Source organism: Pyrus communis, chromosome 3 (genome assembly GCF_041283825.1).
Source record: "Pyrus communis isolate YQ-2024b chromosome 3, ASM4128382v1, whole genome shotgun sequence".
In the NCBI taxonomy this organism is placed as follows: Eukaryota; Viridiplantae; Streptophyta; class Magnoliopsida; order Rosales; family Rosaceae; genus Pyrus; species Pyrus communis.
This window is the reverse complement of record NC_142567.1, coordinates 12,038,637-12,059,796: the sequence shown is the minus strand read 5'-3', so window position 1 is coordinate 12,059,796 and position 21,160 is coordinate 12,038,637. Positions and strand designations below refer to the sequence as shown.

The 21,160-nt window shown below is 33.6% G+C and overlaps 1 protein-coding gene across 8 annotated transcripts; it reads right to left on the bottom strand.

Annotated features, from left to right (window-relative positions):
- Positions 1-12: 12 nt before the first annotated feature.
- On the bottom strand, positions 13-4,103 carry LOC137715031 (hydroxyproline O-arabinosyltransferase PLENTY). Of its 8 annotated transcripts, none has more exons than XM_068454238.2 (11): positions 3,956-4,103; positions 3,813-3,853; positions 3,586-3,725; positions 2,971-3,439; positions 2,279-2,346; positions 1,982-2,183; positions 1,423-1,520; positions 1,247-1,316; positions 1,096-1,167; positions 812-925; positions 13-374 (listed from the first exon to the last, which is right to left on the bottom strand). In XM_068454238.2, the coding sequence occupies exons 4-11, from the start codon at positions 3,364-3,366 to the stop codon at positions 315-317; spliced, it is 1,080 nt and encodes a 359-aa protein (XP_068310339.2). In that variant the 5' UTR covers positions 3,367-3,439; positions 3,586-3,725; positions 3,813-3,853; positions 3,956-4,103; the 3' UTR covers positions 13-314. The 8 variants fall into 8 exon arrangements, with proteins under 8 accessions (XP_068310339.2, XP_088547165.1, XP_068310336.2 ...); XM_088691039.1 differs by having other exon boundaries at positions 2,971-3,430; XM_068454235.2 differs by having other exon boundaries at positions 2,971-3,725.
- Between the last annotated feature and the right edge of the window lie 17,057 nt (positions 4,104-21,160).

Sequence of the window (21,160 nt, the reverse complement as noted above, 5' to 3'; positions counted from 1 at the left end):
AAACATCCCGGGAAAACAAACCGCAATCCAAAATCTTATTGTGAGGTCAAAGTGCAAAAATTTGTAACATGAGAATGTATGGTATACAAAAGAATTAATTAGCCTTGATGGCTTTCTGTCAATGTGCATCAACAACAAAAGATCATTCTTTACTCACCAAAGACATTCCTTATCTAACTATAAATATTCTTTTGTAACATAAATTTGTATCGACAGAACCTCCCCAACGGTGACAAGCTGACAGCGTTTAAAATATCAGTAAGCAAGAGAAGAACTGATGGGCTTATATCTTACTTTTCATCTCAACCACAGGTTTAGCTGTCCCACCCAGGAATGTTTGCAGTAGCCTCGTTAACCATTTTCACGAGCCTTACCTGCATACGAAATATTTATTAACTGGATGATTGAATGATGAATGACTCATATCGTATCATCTCATGACATAACAAGCACGTGGACTCCAGTTATCAGAATGACAAACAAACATTACTTCATATGGAAAATCCCATAAATGGTGCACGACTTCTCCCTTTATTTTCGCTAATTAGTAATTCCATTGGCCTGATTTTTCCCTAACAGTATATTTTCTTTCTAAAGAATGCAGAAAAGTTAAAGTGCACGAAAGCAGACAATTTTATGCCATAGATTTAATTCAGCCAAATAACGCACGCACTAAACCGACAAAATATTCGTTGAAATTTTTCTTTCTTGCCAATTAATAACAGCATTAACCAACCACACCAGATCCCGCAAACATATTCTCAAACAGGCCATTTGAACATATTAGTCTACATATTAGTAATAGACTTACCACGCTTTCAGGAACTCCTGGAGGGGGCAAAGAGAGGTTTCTTGGTGGAGGACCACTGAGATATGCTCTCTTGTCAAAACGCCATTCTCCAGTCTTACCATAAGTCAGGTCTCCCTAAATGTTGACAGAAAAACTCTTTCAGAAACAAATAAATACTAAGGAAGCAATCATAAAAATACATGCAAAAGGGTAGACCGTGAAATAATTGCAGTTCCATCCATTACAAATTAAAAATAAAAATAAAAAATAAAAAATAAAAGAAAGAAGGAGAGAAAGAGGGATACTTTTAAATTATAGTCGCATCCGTAAGTATAATGGATGATGAACCTCTTCCCAACTTTCAAATCCCATGGAGGCTGCAAGATTGGACAAAATCTAATTACTTAGAAGAAAAGGATAACTAATACATATAAAATCAAAAATAATCATTCAAACCTGCAACATAAAGTCTTCACGAAGAATATGCCGCACGCCATGCAATGCAGATGCCACAGCATATGCATACCTTAGTTCAGCAAAGAAACGACACCAACATCAGATAAAAAACAACTCACGATCATTTTACAACACATCAGACCGAAACTAACTTATAATTCAAGCTTAGTACTCACATCTCAAGCACCCATCCAAAAGCCTTATCAGTCTCTAGGTCATCTTTCATTCTCAAAGACACATTCACCCATGTGGGAGCGATTTCCTCCAGCACGGACTGAAATAGATAACTAAGTGAGCATGCATTTCAAAAGTACGATTTGTAGTGATTGTGAAACTGTCAGCCTGATGGCACACCTATAAATACGACGCCGAGATGATATAAATACAAGTATAGACATGCAGCAGAGCGATGTATACATAATAAATAATGTTCCATCATTTAAAATCACAACAATTCATAAACCACATTAGCGATAAAATATTTTCTTTATGATTCAAAGATAAATTGCCAATCTGATGAATATCATTGATTTTCCAAATTATTTTCAGAATTATGCTTTGTAGCAAAAGTAAAATGGTCTGCTTGATTACAGGACAGCCAGAGCTACGGTGAGGAAATGATAAATCATTTACAAACTGGCATGCACCAGCACACTACCACACTTTATGACAATAAATGTTTTACAATCCATAACCATGTAAACTGAAAGCTAGATTAACACTACGTTATTTTACCTTCTTTATGATTACAGGAGAATTGCCAATTGGATCAACATCAGTCACAGGGCCTTTTTCCACAGGATAAAACTTCCTAATTATTTTCTCATTTTCGGTTGGTTTAATGTAGAAAAATGGATACCCTGCTGGATTGTTTCCACGTGCTAAGTTTGGCAAAGGATTTACAAATATGTGGTCAGGTTCAGCCATTAGAATGTATCTGCATTGATCATGATAGACACCAGTTTTCTGATTCATAGTGAAGAAAATTTTACAAGAACTTCAAACGGGAAGGATAGATAAAAAAGCCCTTACTCTTCCTCGATTGTTGCTTTCTCCAGCCATTGCACAAAAGCCCATGGTCTGTTTAGGACAATATAGCCCTGGATACAACATTGAATTTAAGTCTGAATAATTGGTAGCAGAGATTAAACATTAGTTGCTAAGTCACTGTAGACATTAAATTCTTTAATCTTCTCGGGGACACTAGAAATAAGGAATAAATTCTTTAAATATGTTAGTTACTAAGTCCCTACAGAGATTAAACATTGTGGTTAGGAAAGCATAACTCTTCCAATTAAAAACAAAATAGTTGCATTTACCATTTACCGAAACAATATAGGAAGAGACCCTTCTGACAAATATGCTGGGATTTGATGGTTCAAGTAATCTCCAGCAACATACATTGCATTCTCCATACATAGGAGCCCTCTCTCATAAAATGGAATGATAAATGGCTCTTCTATAACTAACAATATGTAGGGACATTTCTAACATGTGATTTTCTTCAATATCAAATTTCTGCCCAATTAGTTTTGTTCATTATGTTAAATACTTGCGATGAAACAACCTATACCAATAATGCCTTAATGAACTAGCTCATGAAATAAGTTGAAACGTTATACAAACAGCATAAGCAAAGAAGAAGATTACAACTTAGAAAGAATGGAAACTAAATAGCAAGTAGAGGGAGAGAACTGAGACAAAGTGGCAAAAAAAATTCTCACCCGATCCAAGCCCTCCGGAAGAGGATCAACCACAACTGTTGGAATCTCCTCCGTCAAATTGTCAGCATTTCCAGAATGCAAAACTCGAGTGAACTTTCCCATATCTGATCCAGGCATATCTTTTACCTTGTTATACCAGTAATACATGATCCGACACTGCCACTGGCTATACGGAGCATCAGTGGCTGTAACAACAACATGAAATTTTGGATTCTCCGCCTTCGAGGGCCTCTGAATCACGGGATCTTCTAACCGGTCTTCCCCCAAAATGCGCGAGTAGGAGGCTTTGTTGTGTAATATAATGGTTAACAAATTATACGTTGCAAAGAAAAAACCAAGTGCTAAAAGCACCAAAAGTACTGGCGATGCACGTCCCATGCTTTTTCTCCCAATCATTCTTCCGCGTCAATCCAAAATGCAGACTTTAAATCCCCAATGTAGAACACAACTCATTAGTTACCTACAAAATCTTTTTAAAACAAACCCATTAATCCCATCGATTCCTCCACTTCTGAGTTCAATTACAACGATATAGGAAAGCCACCCTTATTACAATAAACCCATTAAACAATAAACAGTATCCTTTCCCAAAGTTCTACTGAATCAAGCACAAACCCGAAAACAAGCAACCGGCATTTCTGCATTACGATTACAATTTACAAGAGAGACAATAAGAAGTCAATGCATCGGGTTTGATTTTCGAAGAGCAGCACAGCCACCAAGCAATCCAATGAGCATAAATATTAAGTCCAAAACTAGAAAAACAAAACAAACAAGAAGTTGGAAAGTTTCCAATAAATCAAACAATCAGAGCAGCAAAAACAAAAGGGGAAAATTCATACTTGAGCTACAATTCAGAGGAATGTGAACTGGACACGCAGATCTACAGAGAGAGAAAGCAAATAAAGCAGGATAACTGGAAACAGTTTATAACCGAAGAAACACCTTAAAAGAGCAATGATTGTGAAAGGCAAGAGCAATTGACCTGTTAAAATTGCAGGTTGGGAGTTTCTAACAGATGAAGGTTTCCCTTCGCTTCTCTTCTCTTCTGAGGGACTTGGAAAATGAAAGAGTAGCGACTCGGTGGTTTGTTTTTTCAACGCCACCTATAAAACGCGCTTTACGACGCGGAGGTTTTTTTTTTTTTTTTTTTGAACGCCCGCGGAGGTTTTTTTGGATTGGTATTTCTGACATAACTCAGTACTTGGGAGGTCTGAAAAGTCGGATACCGAATCTGTCTGTATACAGACCCATTTCAAAAGCAGGATACTGAACCATCCCTTGTTGTTTTTTTGGGGATTTTCTTTCTACGATGGCCCCTTGTATCGAAACTCCTGATAGATGTTTGACAAAAATTAAAATTTAACGGTTAAAGTTAAAAATAGGGAATACTTCGTAATATCATAGAATTTTTTGTTTTTGTAGTTTTATTTACGATAATGCTTCTTGAAACTCAATTTGAGTCTCACTCAATCCTCTAAAATTCAAATAGTATCACTTTTTTTTTTTTAAATAAATGATAGTATCTGCACTAAAGTGATAGGGGAATGAGCTCAACTTCACACTAGGCCAACTATAATAATGTGGTTTGATTTCGCCTTTGTCAAGAATTGAATATAAGACCTCTCACTTTAAATGAAGATAAATACTATCAGACCATAGTACTAACTTACTAAGGACTAACTTGGTATTGTTGTGCTTTAAAAAAAAATAATTGTTTCCGCTGTACTGTGATAATAAATAGCTGCAATGTTATTGAGTGTTTGGTAAATAATTATTTTAGTAAAAGAGCTTTTTACGAAACAAACAATAGTGTATGAGTGGTTAGTAAATTATTCATTTATTTATTTATTTATTTTTGCAAAAGTGCTTTTAACAAAAACAAAATAGTGTCTGAGTGTTTGGTAAATTTTTATATAAATTGTTGTGAATATGTTAAATGATTAAAAAGAATATGGTATATAATGTGATATAGTAATTATCAAAGAGAATAATGTAGGGGTAATGAGTAATTTTGTAAAATATGTGGGGGTATATTTGCTATTTGAAAATCTCATTCCATGGCACTGATTACTATACTTTGAAAAAATAAAGAAAAAAAAAATTAAGCATGATAGAACTGCTTCTACTTTTCTATGCTTTTCTACTGTCAATGTCAGCAATTTTTTAAAAAAACTACTTTTTTTGTTTTACCAAACACATTTGATGTTCCATATTTTCTTAATAATTAAGATGGATTTTTTAAAAGCACCACAATTTCAAAGTAGCCATAAGACCAACTCCAACCCTTAGAGTAAATTCTAAATTTTCCCTTATATTCCCAAGTTATAAATTTTTCCTTCTATTCCCCCCCTCTCCCATTTCATTCCAACCCTTGTTCTAAAATGGGGTTAAGTCTTAAAACTAAAAAATAAAGCCAGATTTAGGCCAAGATTAGTGATGGAGCCCATATGTGAGAGTGGAAGAAAGGGAGTCGGATGACTAGCGCCTAAAACCACTCGCAGCACATGAAGGACGCGCTCTAGCATTGCTCCAACATTTATCATTGTTGTAAAGGGTAGCCCCCACCCACATGGGTATGTCTAGCAAATGTCAGCCAAGAAAAGTGAGCCAACGACTCTTTTGGATGATCAATGCCTGAAATTCAAACGGCCCGTTGGTTATCCAACGGTTCGTATTTAATTTAGTTAATATTTTTGTTTTATATTTATAATTTTATTGAATCCAACAGTTGATATCTAATATGATCAAATCCAACGGTATAAAGAAAAAATGATCTAACAACCCAAATTTTAATTTAACAGCTAAAATAATCAAAAAAAATTATTTAACTCAAAATTCACCCAAATTTAGTGATTTTTCAATATTTATCGGAATCTAAATATTTTTAGGTAAAAATGTTCATAAAATTAAACTAGGATAGTATACATATTTTTTTTTTTTTTTAAAAAAAAAATTGCCCAAACTTATTCTTTAATAACCTTGGGCTAAAAAATTTAGGCCAGAAGGGTTGGAGCAGAAAAACTGTTTTTAGGTTAAAACTTAAATTTTCTGGGCTAAAAATTTTAGGTTTTACTCCAAGGGTTGGAGATAGTCTAAGTGGCTTGAATAGTATCACTCAATAATTAAAAGTACCACAATTCCAAAACAGCCCAAACGTAATAAAATCCAATGGAAATTTTAATTTGAACTCATGTAACCTCTCTCTACACTTAATTTAAATTGTAAATGTGAAATGTCCTTATTACCTTATTGTATAACTACCATAAAGTACAAGATGAAATTAATAATAAAAATAAGATTATAAACCCACACCCAATAATTAAACCTAACCATCACCATCCTGTATCATTCTCCTACGTTCTATTATGACAAAAATCATAAGACGCTCTCATGGAGAAAAACAAGCTCTTTTGGACGGATGGATAGTAATTTTGAACTATCGACAATCTATACTGAGGCAACTGCCCCTTCTCCTATACCCGGCTGAGATAGAAATGCATGGAGTGGACGGAAGAGGGAAGGAGCTTTCTCTTCCTTTTATGTACAGAGCAAGAATGGAGGGGTGTGGCATGCATGCAAACCCATCATACTCAACCCCTTAAAAATTGGACAGATTTGAGGGAAGAAACAAATAAAAATCACAATAAAGTTAATGCAAGCTCAAATTGTAAACATGGGAACATAAACTTGTATGCAGCACATATGATGCACATGAACCTAATTTCAAAAACATCTTAAAAAACTTAAGTCTTTGAATTCTACCCAGGATAAGTCAAATAAGAACTTGCATTGTGCTTAAAAACTGGCTCTTACAATGTACGAATGATTAAGTAGCAATTCAAATGACTCCATCTCAATAAATCTAATGAGAAAATTGACCAATACTATCAAGTCTCGACAATACGAAACAATGTTGAGAGAGCAACGCTATAGATGGTGATCATGACTCCATCAAAAGCAACTATTGGAATGAGAGAATGGTAGAGGATAGAATGCTTTGAATTTTATTTTATTTTATTTTATTTTATTTTTTCAGATGAGTGTAAAGATAAATATACATATTGAATTGGGTCTGTGAGGATAATTTAGATAATAAATTTGAATTTAAAAAGATATTGATAATTCAATTAAAAATAAAATAGATGTGAAAAAAAATTAAATGAATTTAAATAAAATTACCCAAATCCAATTCGTGTCACATTTTGCCCATAATCGTTAAACTCCATTATAAATCCGCTAAAATTATTTACTTTACATAAATATGACCTATTGTTACTCCAACACGTTCCAGTGTAAAATTTTTGTTTGACTTTTTGTTTATTCTTATTTTTTTATGAATTTGTCTATTCATATTTTGAAAAGAGGGGTTTTTATTAAAAAGTCTTTTTTAATTAATTTTTCAACCATAGTCGTGCGACAAACATCTCAACAGTAGTGAGTCCCATTTTTTATATAAATACTTTTGATAAAATTATTACCGAATTTTGACGGCAAGGACGAAGTGAGGCACAAGTTTAGTTTCATGAGATTAAGTGGTAAAATTTTAGTTTTGGAGGATTAAGTGAGATTGGAGTTAAAATTGAGGGACATAGATGTGATTAAGCATTTTTTTGTGGGAACTTTAACGACAAGCTTTCTGTACTGTTCATTTTAACAAAAAACCACATTTTTACACTAAAAATTCAATCATGATATTATTCACTTTACCTTTTATTTTGTCCTTATCGTTAAAACTGAAAGTTTTCAAGCTTTTTTCATTAGTTTTTCTTTTTTTTTTAATAGGAAAAGAAAAGTGTACAACTATGCAACCAGTTAGAGACTATTCTAATTAAGTTTGTGGAAACTTTCTCATATATATTCTTCTCCGTCAGAAGGACAATATATAGTGTTCAAACACTTAAAAAGAAATAGAGGTGATAAAGCATAACTTTCTACAGTAGGAACTAAATCCTAATAGGAAACAAATCTCACTAATCACAATTAATTACAAAATGGGAAACTCACAATGTCACGTCCTCTCAGGATGGTGCATAGATGTCTTTGATGTCCAAGTTGCCAAGCGAGTTGTTGAACGCCTACAACATTTACCAACGCATTTTCCAATTTATCTTCACTACTAACAAATAGAAACTGAACGATTTCTGCCTTCATTAGCTTGTGGTTCCAATACTCGGCGACGTCTATCTTATAAACGAGTCTTCCATGAACCTGATCTATATTTTTCAGCAGCGTCTCCGAGTTGACAGAGCTAAACGATGACATAGGATTTGTCTTGGGTGACTCTGAAAGTGGAGGAGGTTCCATGTTGTACCACGCGTAGAACTCGACGTTAAAGCTTTCAGTTTCATGTCTGAACTTGAACATGTATGTGTTGGAAATTGTTTTGGCTACCTGAGAAGTGGAATACCTTTTTTGCTATGGGTTAACGGTTATGGCAACTAAGTGTTAGAAGCCTATTTATACAAATGTAGCATGGTGTGAAGGAAAAATAGTTTCTCTATTTATGGGTAACGATTTACTTTGTTTATCCTTTTCATAGCTGTTTTATACTTTCTTTTTATCTGCCATGGAGTGGTTATTCAAAGCTAGTTTATACATATGCTTACTTCGATCAAATCTATGTATTCGGTTCTAAGTATGTATATTTCTTTGAGTTGGTTGTTTTAATTATAAAATATGAAAGGGCTATGGATAATACCCTAGTTTAACAATTCCAATTCAATTTCCTTTTCCAAACTACTTATTACTTATGTATATTATGTTAATTTAATTGAGAATAGATAAAGTTTATTATGTTCATATGTATCTGCCGCTGGTTTCAAACTATCAAACTACACACACACACACATACATATATATATAGTTATCTTTTTCTGCATTTAACAAAACCATACTTGGTCTTCAGTTTTTTATGCACTATGTATATCGTTTTAGTTATATTAAATGAATAAGCATGTTGGTAAATGGTTTTATGTACAGTTTAATTTATACATATTACTTGAATGGTTTTGAAGGCAAATGACTTTTGAATAAGCACCATGTGTTGGCTATATACAAAACCATTTTGTACAGCATTATAGTTCAACCAAATGACTTTTGAATTGAGTAGCGTGGAATTAATGAGCTTAAGTGTGTTGCTTAGTATTAAAATCGATACCATGCATTTGGTAATTTTCTTATACTTGTGAATAGGAGCTTATCACAATTGTGGTTTCTTGTGTTAATATCCTGGAGCAATGCTTTGGAATCTAGGTAGGTATAATATGGTAGACCTTTACATAGATTGATTTTATTAAATTTCATGAAGTGTTATAATATTCTTGATCTTTTTGGTTGATTAATGTGGTTGGATATTAATTGGGTAATTGCTTCAGCTGAGTGTTTATTTGTTATTGATTATACTGGAATGTGATCCGTCACTACTACAAAAGTGGTTTATTGTGTCAGTGGTTGGTGTTGGTTTTATATAATATATTGACAGATAATACATTTCCGACACCCTCTTTACATGGTGTCAGAATTATTGTTGGTTATAAACGACATAAACTGTCTATTCACTTGTAACTGACATAGATTGTTAATGTTGCTTATAACCAACATAACTTTTAATCTTTTTAAATGGTGTTGTCGTATGAAAAGAAAATTATGTCGCTTTCAACCAACATAAAGTTAGTGTCAGTTAAAAAAATAATTGTGTCGCTTCTACCTGACACTAATAATTATTTTTAAATATTTTAAAACCCGGTGTTGGTTGTAGCCGACACTAATAATTATTTTTAAATATTTTAAAACTGACACACCCCGACCTAGATCAGGGCATGCTGGCCGTCACGTGGAAGTGACGTAGCCATGTGCACAGTGCGGAAGCTAATAAAATAGTAATGTAAATAGTGCGAATAATAAAAACTAGCATACAAAATGTAATAGAAACAAGTGCTAGCGTAAGTGAGATACAAGTTCAGAGCATAAGCCTAAAGCAGTCCAAATGAAAATGATGTGACAACAGTACACCCGAAGGTAGCCCTACGCTAGTGATCGTCTGTCAGAAATGCCGGGAAAGTCCTCTGGGGAAAACCACCAAACCTGCTAGTCAACTAAAACCTGGAGGGGCGCAAAACAAAAGCGTGAGTGGGCAAAAACAAAGCTTTTTGAAAACCATTTAATAAATACGTTCTAACCCCTCGCCGTAAAACCTGTAAACTTCCCAGAAAATAGATATACGTATATATATACCAAACATGCTCGAGAATATGCCGTGCCAAAACCTCAGAATAAAATGTAAGTGCTCAGGTATAATCATATCAATAACATATAATCTGGCAGCCGGAGTCACCTAACGTGACCTGTACGGCTGAATCTAGAGCTCAAATCTCAATCTCACTAATTGGACCTGCACACGAGTCGGAACCACCTAGAGTGGTCTGTACGACATGCCTGGGTGTAATACATATATACGCTCTAGTGCTACGATCACGTGAAGGCTGGGCGAATAATCGCGGGTCACCTACGAGTCGAAACCACCTAAAGTGGTTTGTACGACAAGACTGTGCACCTAACTTGGATCCAAGCTGAGCGTGTGGTGCGGGAGGTGAACATCACGTGAAGGACTGTGCCCACTCTGGGCGGGAGCACTAACACCGGGGGTGCAGGTTATGAGCTCTTTATGCATCTCAAATCACTACTGAATATAAACATGAATAACACTTACCTGGCACTTACCTGTGCGTCCGCAGCACCAACTATGCATATAAATATGTATACGATTAATATTGCAACTAATGATGCATAAACAACGATAATATAATGCATGGCATAAGGGCAAATAACAATTCAAATCGATTTCTGGGAAAATATATGTATATAGGTATATACGGAAAACCAAAAGCCCACTCACTGGTATGTGGAAGGGTCGTAGCCCCCTGCCTCGAGTGACCACGCTCGTCCTCGGGATAGGTATCACCTATATGCGAAACAACTACAAAAACGTCAATTTTAAAGCACATAACCAACCTTTAGAAATAACTTCTCATACAATGCTCAAATGGGGTGTATGAATACACCAACGTCATCTACTCAACCTTAGGAAAATCCCCATATTTTAAAAATAATTTTTCACCGTCGCACGCGCCGGCTAAGGCACGGCCACACGCGCCGACCACGCGCAGGCACACGTTGACGGCGTCAGTTGACGCTGTCAGGAATATTCCGTCAGTTTTAACAGATTCCGTCAACGGCGTCAGGAATATTCCGTCAGACTTGACGGAATATTCCGTCGTCTTCTCCGGTGAGCCTCCGGCGCTGGAAAACTGGAAAATTTTCAAACTTTGATATCTTCTTCGTTTTTCACCCAAATTTCACAAAATTGGTACCAAAATGAAGCTTAGAACTAGAGGAACACAATCATACTACTTTCAAGGGCTAAAATCCACGAAATCTCACCTGAGAAATCAACCCAAATTCGGCTAACTTCGAAACTAGTGATCCCGACGTCCAAAACCTTCAAACGAACCACCCCGAGCCTCCTAGGGACCTCACCAAGCTTCCTACAAGCTTGAAATTCCCTAAAACGTGAGAAATCACGTGAGCATGAATAGTATCAAAATCGGGCATCGTGAGTTCGACGTGAAAACGAGGGTATTCTCACCTGAAAAAGGTATAGTTGGACTTCTACAAGCCTCACGAGCACGAATATGCCCTTGGTTTCTTCGATATGTAGATGTTTGATAGGTTTATGGGTGTGTCCGTACGTTTTAAGAAGAATGGGAAGGAATGGGGACTCGGGACAGGGTGCAGGAAACGGGAGGAAAGGTGGTGGAGTGTGGGAAAGTGTGTGTGGCTCCAAACATGCCAACAAAACACAAAAACGTAACACAAAACATAACGGAAACAAACTGGGGGTAAAATAGTCTTTTCACGCGTACGTTTTAATATTTCTGGGACTGGCTGTCACAAAAACCCAGTGTCGGTTGTAGCTGACATGTTGGTATTCTTTATATGCGCTACCCCGTGTCTTATTCTTTCTCTCTCACGTCTTTCTTATTCGTTCTTCTACAACTTCTTTTATTCTTTCTTCTTCATAGTAAGTTTTCTTGCTTCTAGTAATTTTATTTTCTCCTCTTATGTTTAATTTTTGTTTACAATTTAATTTTGTAGGGATTTTATATGAGCTGGTTGAGTACATAAAGAATTGATCGACGATGGAATTCCTCCATAATTCAAGTTTCTATCGCTAAATTCCTTAAATTTTAAATTGTATAATATGCAAGTTTATTTATTTAAAATTTTTAATTTAAGTAATTAGATAAATTTGTAGTATTTATGTTAAATTAATAAATATTTAGTCCAATTAATTGATTTTGTCACTTGAATTGTTATGAGAAAATGCAAATAAATAATATTTATAATTTTGGGGGGAAATTTAAAATTTTGAGGGAATTTTTAAATCGTGACAAAAAAAATTTGGGGGCCGGGGGGGGGGGGTGAATTTAAAATTTTGGGAGGACTTTTGTCGCCATTCTTAGTGCCGTTAGTTATATCCGACGGTAATAGTTTAATATTTTAAAAAAAAACCTTGATGTCGATTTTAACCGACAGTAATACAAATTTTCCATAATAAAACCTTTCTCTCCCTTCCTTGCACCGTTGCCTTCTCCCTTCCCCCTTTCCTTTTCCTCTCCTCCTTCTTTCCTTCTCCTTCTCTTATCCCCTTCTCCCCTTCTCCTTCTCTCTTCAATCACCATGGATGAACAATTCGAGGAGCAACATTCAAAACCAATACGTTTTAAATTATTTGTATTACGTTCATTTTGTGTTTTAAATTTTGAATATGTTATTAAATTGAGTTTGTATTTTGAAGCTTCACTTGAGATACCTTATCAAATATTATGCATAAATTGAAAATTGGTCTTTGTTTAGAGCTTTTATGTAGGTTTTGTTTTTGTAAATATGCATCACAAATGTTTTTTTGTTATTAACAAGGAACAATGCTTCAACAGAGGACTCAGAGCTGTGGAATCCCAAATTGTATATTTTTCCTTTGACGTGGAGCTTGATTAAGGAGGATGAAAAGGAAGTCGAATGTAGGTATATTTTTTCTTTTTCTTACAAATTGTGTAATTAGTAAAAGATTATAAACATAATTAATGAACTTTTACATATATGAATATATGTTTCTTACAAATTGTATAATTAATGAACTTTAAAAAAAAAAAAAAAATTATTATCAGTTAGAAACTGAGACAAGCTTTTTATTTATTTTTTTATTAATAGTTAGTGGTGTCGCTTATGGGCTACACTATTTTGGTTATTTTCTTAATCGAATTCTTAGGTGGTGTCGGCTAGGACCAACACCGGACTGTTCCATCCGACAGTGTTTGTCAGTACTTAATGTCACTTGTATTTGACGTCAAACTCGATGTCACTTTTAACTGACACTACTATCCTTTTTTATTTTATATTGCTTTCCTTCCTAGTGGCGGATTAAGGGGACTAACCGACATCAAAAGCCTTTTCGTGACGCTAGCAATGGTGTCAGTTCTATTATCCGACATTACATGAGTTTATGTCGGTTTTTGCCCAAATATCCAACAGAAATTATGTTTTCTTGTCTGTTTTTGGACTACCAGTTATAGGTAATTTTGTAGTAGTGCATTGATAATATGATGTGATATATGTGAAACACGAGTTGAGATTATTTGTACATCACTCATGTGTGAGAAGTAGTTGAAACTTCGGTGTTGAGAAAGGAACTAGAAATGAGAGTAGTGGGAAATGATCCTTTATGTCGTTGAGCCAAACTCTTAGTAGCTACCAAGTCTTAGGTGAGCCCACGGTGAATAGTTTCTTTTAATTCGGGATTGGCGATGAAGGGGTTTGGCAGAGTAGTGGGAAATGATCCTTTATGTCGTTGAGCCAAACTCTTAGTAGCTACCAAGTCTTAGGTGAGCCCACAGTGAATAGTTTCTTTTAATTCGGGATTGGCGATGAAGGGGTTTGGCAAGACGACTAACAAAATAGAAAATTAGGATGATGAGTTACGGGGGCTAGTTTGTATAATTAGTCACTCGGGATCAAGTGGTATAAGTACGAAATGAGACGTACAAGGTCTGGGTGTTTAGTTATACGGATTAAAGGGTAGAAGAAGAGTATTGCATTGCGCTCTTGCATTGTTATTGATAAATAATTTCATACTTGATTATATGACACTTAGTTTAATATTGTCAACCTACTGTGGTAAGGTTATGTCCCTACTGAACAGTTGAAGCTCACCCCTCTATTGTTATGCAAGTTTACGAACTAAACAATTGAAAGGGTAGGCGGAATGAGAATGAACTAGATGTGAGGCTAGAAGTTTAATTTATTCATTTTCTTTGTAGCTTTGTAAAGAATTCTTGAATTTCTTTTTATAAGAAGAATAATTTTTTACCTGTTTCAATTCCCTTTATTTATTTAATTTTTAGCTTGCGCACATGATTTGGGTTCGAGATTTTTCATCGATCCTGGGTCCGAGGTGTGACACCACCACTCATTTTTTGTCCCGACTTGAATGTTGCTTCCAAATTGTGTGAAGAAAAAAGTCTTCCCCTCCTTTAGCTTATCAAATCCTGTTACCTTATTTCTAGTGTGTTGCCAAATCTCAAACCCCCTACCATATGGTGTGCATATTGTGTTCACTAGTTTTGATGCACATATGTCATATGTAATTTCAGGTTTGTGAAACATAACATGGAGAAAGTTGATGAGTCGATATTATACTATATATTTTACCTTTATCTTCATATTAATTTATTAGTTATTTTGGTGAGATTTGAATACTTTGAATTATATTTCTAATGTAGGATATTCGACTTTCTCTGGAGCAAAAAGTAGCCAAACGGATGAATTTTGGAGTGATTCTAATTGAAAGATGTTAGTGATTCTGTTGATTTGTTCATATTAAAGTTCTAGATTTTTCTACCAAGCGGTTTATTTATGGCAATGAAATAAAGGAGCAGCGTGCAGTGCTGTCAAAGTGACGTTTTGGGCTTATGTGGGCTTTTTGACGTCCAAGATGATGTCTTTTGGGTTTGAGGCCTTCTGCAATTATGTTCGAGACATCTCAAGCTTTAATTCTAGCCATTTTGGGCCCGTTTTGGAGCCCTTAAGAACCAGAAACGTGGCTATTTTTAGGCTGTGCAGATTTTGAACGAATTTTACTAGTCAATTTAGGATTATGCTTCTCAATTTATTTTAATTTATTTGGTTTCCTAGTATTATTCGAAGACATTTTCTAGGTAGGGTTTTATTTTCCAGTAGTATAAATAAGGTTTTTTAGCCATTAGGGTTTTTAAGACAGAAAGAGAGGAGAAGAACGCATTAGTTTTGCAGAACTTTGCTAGGCTTTGATGGTTTGTATTTCAAGGTGTTTTCTATCCTTATTTTTAATAATATTTTGTTTTATGATTGTTAGTAACTAATTTCCGTTTGCTAGGCCACAAGCCTTAGCAAGAATATGTAGTTTCTTTTCAATTTGCTTATGATATTATGCATGCATGTTTTGAATTATTAATCACCGGTTTAAACTATCTAATTGTCTTAATGCTTAGTTACCATTAGGATGTTTAGAAAAGTAATTTGATGCAATTTTGGTTGGAGGTCGATCCTTGAAAATACCACGTCTTAAGGGTTGTATGGTTGCTCAAAAGGTTTCACAAAGCTTAATGAGTAGTGCATGTTTACATTTGATATGAATACCACATACAGGTTGCATGTTTGATATACGCTCTATGTTGGGGATCCAAGTAGGCATGCTTTAGGAAAACCTAAACTTCAAAATATGCATGTGTAATTTCATAAGTAATTGGATGAACTACATAGAATTGTTAAGGAGACGGTGGAATCCTAGGCTTTATTTAATTTTCAAAAACTATTTTCTTTTAGTTTATTTTATTTTGTCACTTTATTTAATTATTTTCTATTAAACTCTTTTTTATTATTTGAAATCACAAACTCACCTTTTTCCAAAACTTTATTTTAAGTAATTAATTAAGATTTGGTTTGATACAAATTATTCATTTAATCCATGTGGAGAATGACCTTGCTAGAGCTGATATACTTACCTTGTACTCTTGCAAGTATTTAAAGTGTTTTTATCCCTACTTTTGCAGGTGGTAAAAATCTCTATCAAAAGTACCTATAATGATTTGTCACAGTGGTAGGTGGGTTACATCCGAAAATGAAAAGGAGTACATAGGCAGTGAAGAGAAACGAGGTGCAGGGAACATGTTGCAATTTCCGAGGCCTCATGATTCTTCTATTGTCATGCTAATTTTCTATTAAAGCTAATTTTGATATGTGATTGCTGTGGATTATGTTCTAATTGTATATATGATCGTTGTGGTTATGTTCTAATTGTATATGTGATCGTTGTGGATTATGTATGTCATTGTTGTAGATTATGTTCTAATTTTATTCATATCCAAATGATTCTTCCGATGTTATCGTAATTCTTCTCATATATCCAATTGTCACTCCAACCTTATATATGTGATCATCCTAGAATTGTTGTAATATATCTCAATTGTGTGCAAGTTTAAAAAATATTGAGTGTTAGGTCAATAGGTGAGCATAGTCTGATAGTTTCAACAAGACATGTGATTGTTGTGGATTATGTTCTAATTGTATATGTGATGATTATGTTCTAATTGTATATGTGATCGTTGTGGATTATGTTCTAATTGTATATGTGATCATTGTGGATTATTTATGTCATTGTTGTGGATTATGTTCTAATTTTATATATAGCCAAATGATTCTTCCGATGTTATGGTAATTCTTTTCATATATCCAATTGTCACTCCAACCTTATATATGTGATCATCCTAGAATTGTTGTAATATATCTCAATTGTGTGCAAGTTTAAACAATATTGAGTGTTAGGTCAATTGGTGAGTATAGTTCAACAAAACATGGGTTCAAAACTTGCTAGTTTTTACATCTTTTTGTCCTTTTTTTTAACCCAGCATTATGTTTTACCATATAAAATTCAATTTCTTTTTTTGTTCTATATAATTTAGAGGATGATCTAATTATGTTTAAAGAAAATCTCATAGCAATATAGTTTGAGTCATGACTTTAATTTTTTATTTGAATTTAATGCGGTAATTTTCTTTTATTAAAACTCGTAAACAAGTTTTGTTCTTATGATATAATCGATTCAATACCAAAATTTTCATATATACTTTAAAACTCCATTCTCCTGTTTGATTAAAATTTTCCATGCTAATGTGTCTTAGAAATGTCATAAGCAGCTCCCTGCCCAAGGAGTTTTACATATCATGTGCATATCATGTGCATACAATATGCTATTCATGTGCATATAGTGTACGTATCATGTATTTGTACATAGATTTGTAGATATAACAAACAATTGGCCATTATTCTAGAATTAGTGACCTTATAATTAATGTATTTGTATATGAATTTGTAATCAATAGCATGTAACCAACAATTGGCCATTATTCTAGAATTAGTGACCTTATAATTAATGTATTTGTATATGAATTTGTAATCAATAGCATGTAACCAACAATTGGCCATTATTCTAGAATTAGTGACCTTATGGGCATTATTCTAGAATAATGGCCAATTGTTGATATATTTGTACTTAAATTTGTAATCAATAGCATATAACTAATAATTGACCATTATTCTAGAATTAGTGACCTTATAATTCATGTATTTGTACATAGACTTGTAATCAATAGCGTATAACTAACAATTGGCCATTATTCTAGAATTAGTGACCTTATGGGCTTATAGTTCATGTATTGTATATAGGCCTAGCAAATGGGTCGTGTCTGTCGTGTTTGTGTCGCTTTCATGTAACACCTGTTATCTTAACGGATCGTGTTGTGTCACACCCGTTATCTTAACGGTCCTTAACAGATTGGGTCACTTTACCCAACGAGTAAAGTGACCCGACCCGTTATGACCCGCTATGACCCATTAAGAAAAATGTATTTTTTTTCTTAAATTTTCACATACCACACATTGCCACATAAATATTACTTCAAAACATTAAATCACATTTGTCGGTTAAGTACTACTCTACACTTGAAAATAAGAGCCTAATAAACAAACATCCATACACTACTAGTCTATTACAAAATATTAAATGTGCAAGGATATTGAAAATGAAAGAGTTTTTGTTTTCAAGGTTGTGAAGCCTTTCTCAAAAGTTTAAACCTTGCCAATGGAACTCAAAGCTTGCATGTTATTCCTTTTACAAAATCCTCAATTTTCATCGATCATCATGCCATAAGATTTTGTGGTATCCACTAGTGTAAATATTTTAAATTGAAGATCAAATTCATTCATTGTATTCATATAGGGTCAAGGAGTGTAGCTGTAAAAAAATCATCAAAAGCGAAGTTAAAATAATCGTTAAATCATGATTTTTCGTTGATAACCGTTGAAAAGTTTTGTCCCATTACTTGATCTCTGAATGTTTGTTTTTTGCAATTTTTGGCATATGCGATCTTGAAGCATATACAAACAAGTTTGACGGTTGAATCATTGAAATTATTTTAGTAGAATGCGTATCCCATCAAAACGATAGATTCACTAACACTTAAGAGTTTATTTATACTTTCATTAAGTATAACATAAGATTTTGTGGTATCCACTAGGGTAAATATTTTAAATTGAAGATCAAATTCATTCATTATATTCATATAGGGTCAAGGAGTGTAGCTGTAAAAAATCATCAAAATCGGAGTTAAAATAACCATTAAATCATGATTTTTCCTTGATAACCGTCGAAACATTTTGTCCCATTATTTGATCTCTGAATGTTTTTTTTTGGCAATTTTTGGTGTATACGATCTCAAAGTATATACAAACATTTTTTACGGTTGGATTGTTGAAACTAGTTTCATAGAATGTGTATCCCATCAAAATAATAGATTCACTAACACTTAAGAGTTTATTCATACTTTCATTAAGTATAACATAAGATTTTGTGGTATCCACTAGTGTAAATATTTTAAATTGAAGATCGAGTTCATTCATTGTATTCATATAGGGTCAAGGAGTGTAGCTGTAAAAAAATCATCAAAATCGGAGTTAAAATAACCGATAAATCGTGATTTTTCATTGATAACTGTCGAAAAGTTTTGTCCCTTTACTTGATCTCTGAATGTTTGTTTTTTGTGATTTTTAGCGTATGCGATCTCGAAGCATACACAAACAAGTTTGATGGTTGAATCGTTTAAATTAATTTCGTAAAATGCGTATCCCATCAAAATGACAGATTCATTAACACTTAAGAGTTTATTCATACTTTCATTAAGTATATCATAAGATTTTGTAGTATCCACTAGTGTAAATATTTTAAATTGAAGATCGAGTTCATTCATTGTATTCACATAGGGTCAATGAGTGTGGTTGTAAAAAATCATCAAAATCGGAGTTAAAATAAACGTTAAATCATGATTTTTCAATGATAATCGTTGAAAACTTTTCTTTCGTTACTTGATCTCTGAATGTTTGTTTTTTGTAATTTTTGGCGTATGCAATCTCGAAGTATATACAAACATGTTTGACGATTGGATCGTTGAAATTAATTTTGTACAATGCGTATCCCATCAAAACGATAGATTGACTAACACTTAAGAGTTTATTCATACTTTCATTAAGTATAACATAAGATTTTGTAGTATCCACTAGTGTAAATATTTTAAATTAAAGATCGAGTTCATTCATTATATTCACATAGGATCAAAGAGTGTAGCTGTAAAAAATAATCAAAATCGGAGTTAAAATAACCGTTAAATCGTGATTTTTCGTTGATAATTGTCGAAAAGTTTTGTCTCATTACTTGATCTTTGAATGTTTGTTTTTTGCAATTTTTGGCATATGCGATCTTAAAGTATATACAAATATGTTTGACGGTTGGATCGTTAAAACTAGTTTCGTAGAATGCGTATCCCATCAAAACAATAGATTCACTAACACATAAGAGTTTATTCACACTTTCATTAAGTATAATATAAGATTTTGTGGTATCCACTAGTGTAAATATTTTAAATTGAAGATCGAGTTAATTCAATGTATTCGTATTGGGTCAAGGAGTGTAGCTGTAAAAAATCATCAAAATCGGAGTTAAAATAAATGTGAAATCGTGATTTTTCATTGATAACCGTCGAAAAGTTTTCTCCCGTTACTTGATCTTTGAATGTTTGTTTTTTACAATTTTTGGCATATGCGATCTCGAAGTACATACAAACATGTTGATGGTTGGATCGCTAAAACTAGTTTCATAGAATGCGTATCCCATCAAAACAATAGATTCACTAACACTTAAGAGTTTGTTTATATTTTCATTAAGAATAACATAAGATTTGGTGGTATCCACTAGTGTAAATATTTTAAATTGAAGATCGAGTTCATTCATTGTATTCATATAGGGTCAAGGAGTGTAGCTGTAAAAAATCATCAAAATCGGAGTTAAAATAATTGTTAAATCGTGAATTTTTGTTGATAATCGTTGAAAAGTTTTGTCCCGTTACTTGATCTTTGAATGTTTGTTTTTTGTGATTTTTAGCGTATGCGATCTCGAAACATATACAAACAAGTTTGTCGGTTGGATCGTTGAAATTAGTTTCGTAGAATGCATATGTATCCCATCAAAACAATAAATTCACCAACACTTAAGAGTTTATTCATACTTTCATCAAGTATAATATAAGATTTTGTGGTATCCACTAGTGTAAATATTTTAAATTAAAGATCGAGTTCATTCATTATATTCATATAGAATCAAGGAGTGTAGCTGTAAAAAATCATCTAAATCGGAGTTAAAGTAACCGTTAAATCGTGATTTTTCGCTGATAATCGTCAAAACGTTTTGTCTCATTCCTTGATCTCTGAATGTTTGGTTTTTGCAATTTTTGGCGTATGCAATCTCGAAGTATATACAAACATATTTGACGGTTGGATCGTTGAAACTAGTTTCGTAGAATGCATATCTCATCAAAACAATAGATTCACCAACACTAAAGAGTTTATTCATGCTTTCATTAAGTATAACATAAGATTTTGTGGTATCCACTAGTGTAATTATTTTAAATTGAAGATTGAGTTCATTCATTGTATTCATATAGGGTCAAGGAGTATAGCTATAAAAAATCATCAAAATCGGAGTTAA

Excerpts from the sequence above, each read along its gene's own strand:
- LOC137715031 (XM_068454235.2), bottom strand. The coding sequence starts at position 3,366 with ATGATTGGGAGAAAAAGCATGGGACGTGCATCGCCAGTACTTTTGGTG. Across the intron at positions 2,184-2,278 it reads AAAGCAACAATCGAGGAAGA|ATACATTCTAATGGCTGAAC; the intron begins GTAAGGGCTTTT and ends TGATCAATGCAG. Across the intron at positions 375-811 it reads CAGGAGTTCCTGAAAGCGTG|GTAAGGCTCGTGAAAATGGT; the intron begins GTAAGTCTATTA and ends TTTCGTATGCAG.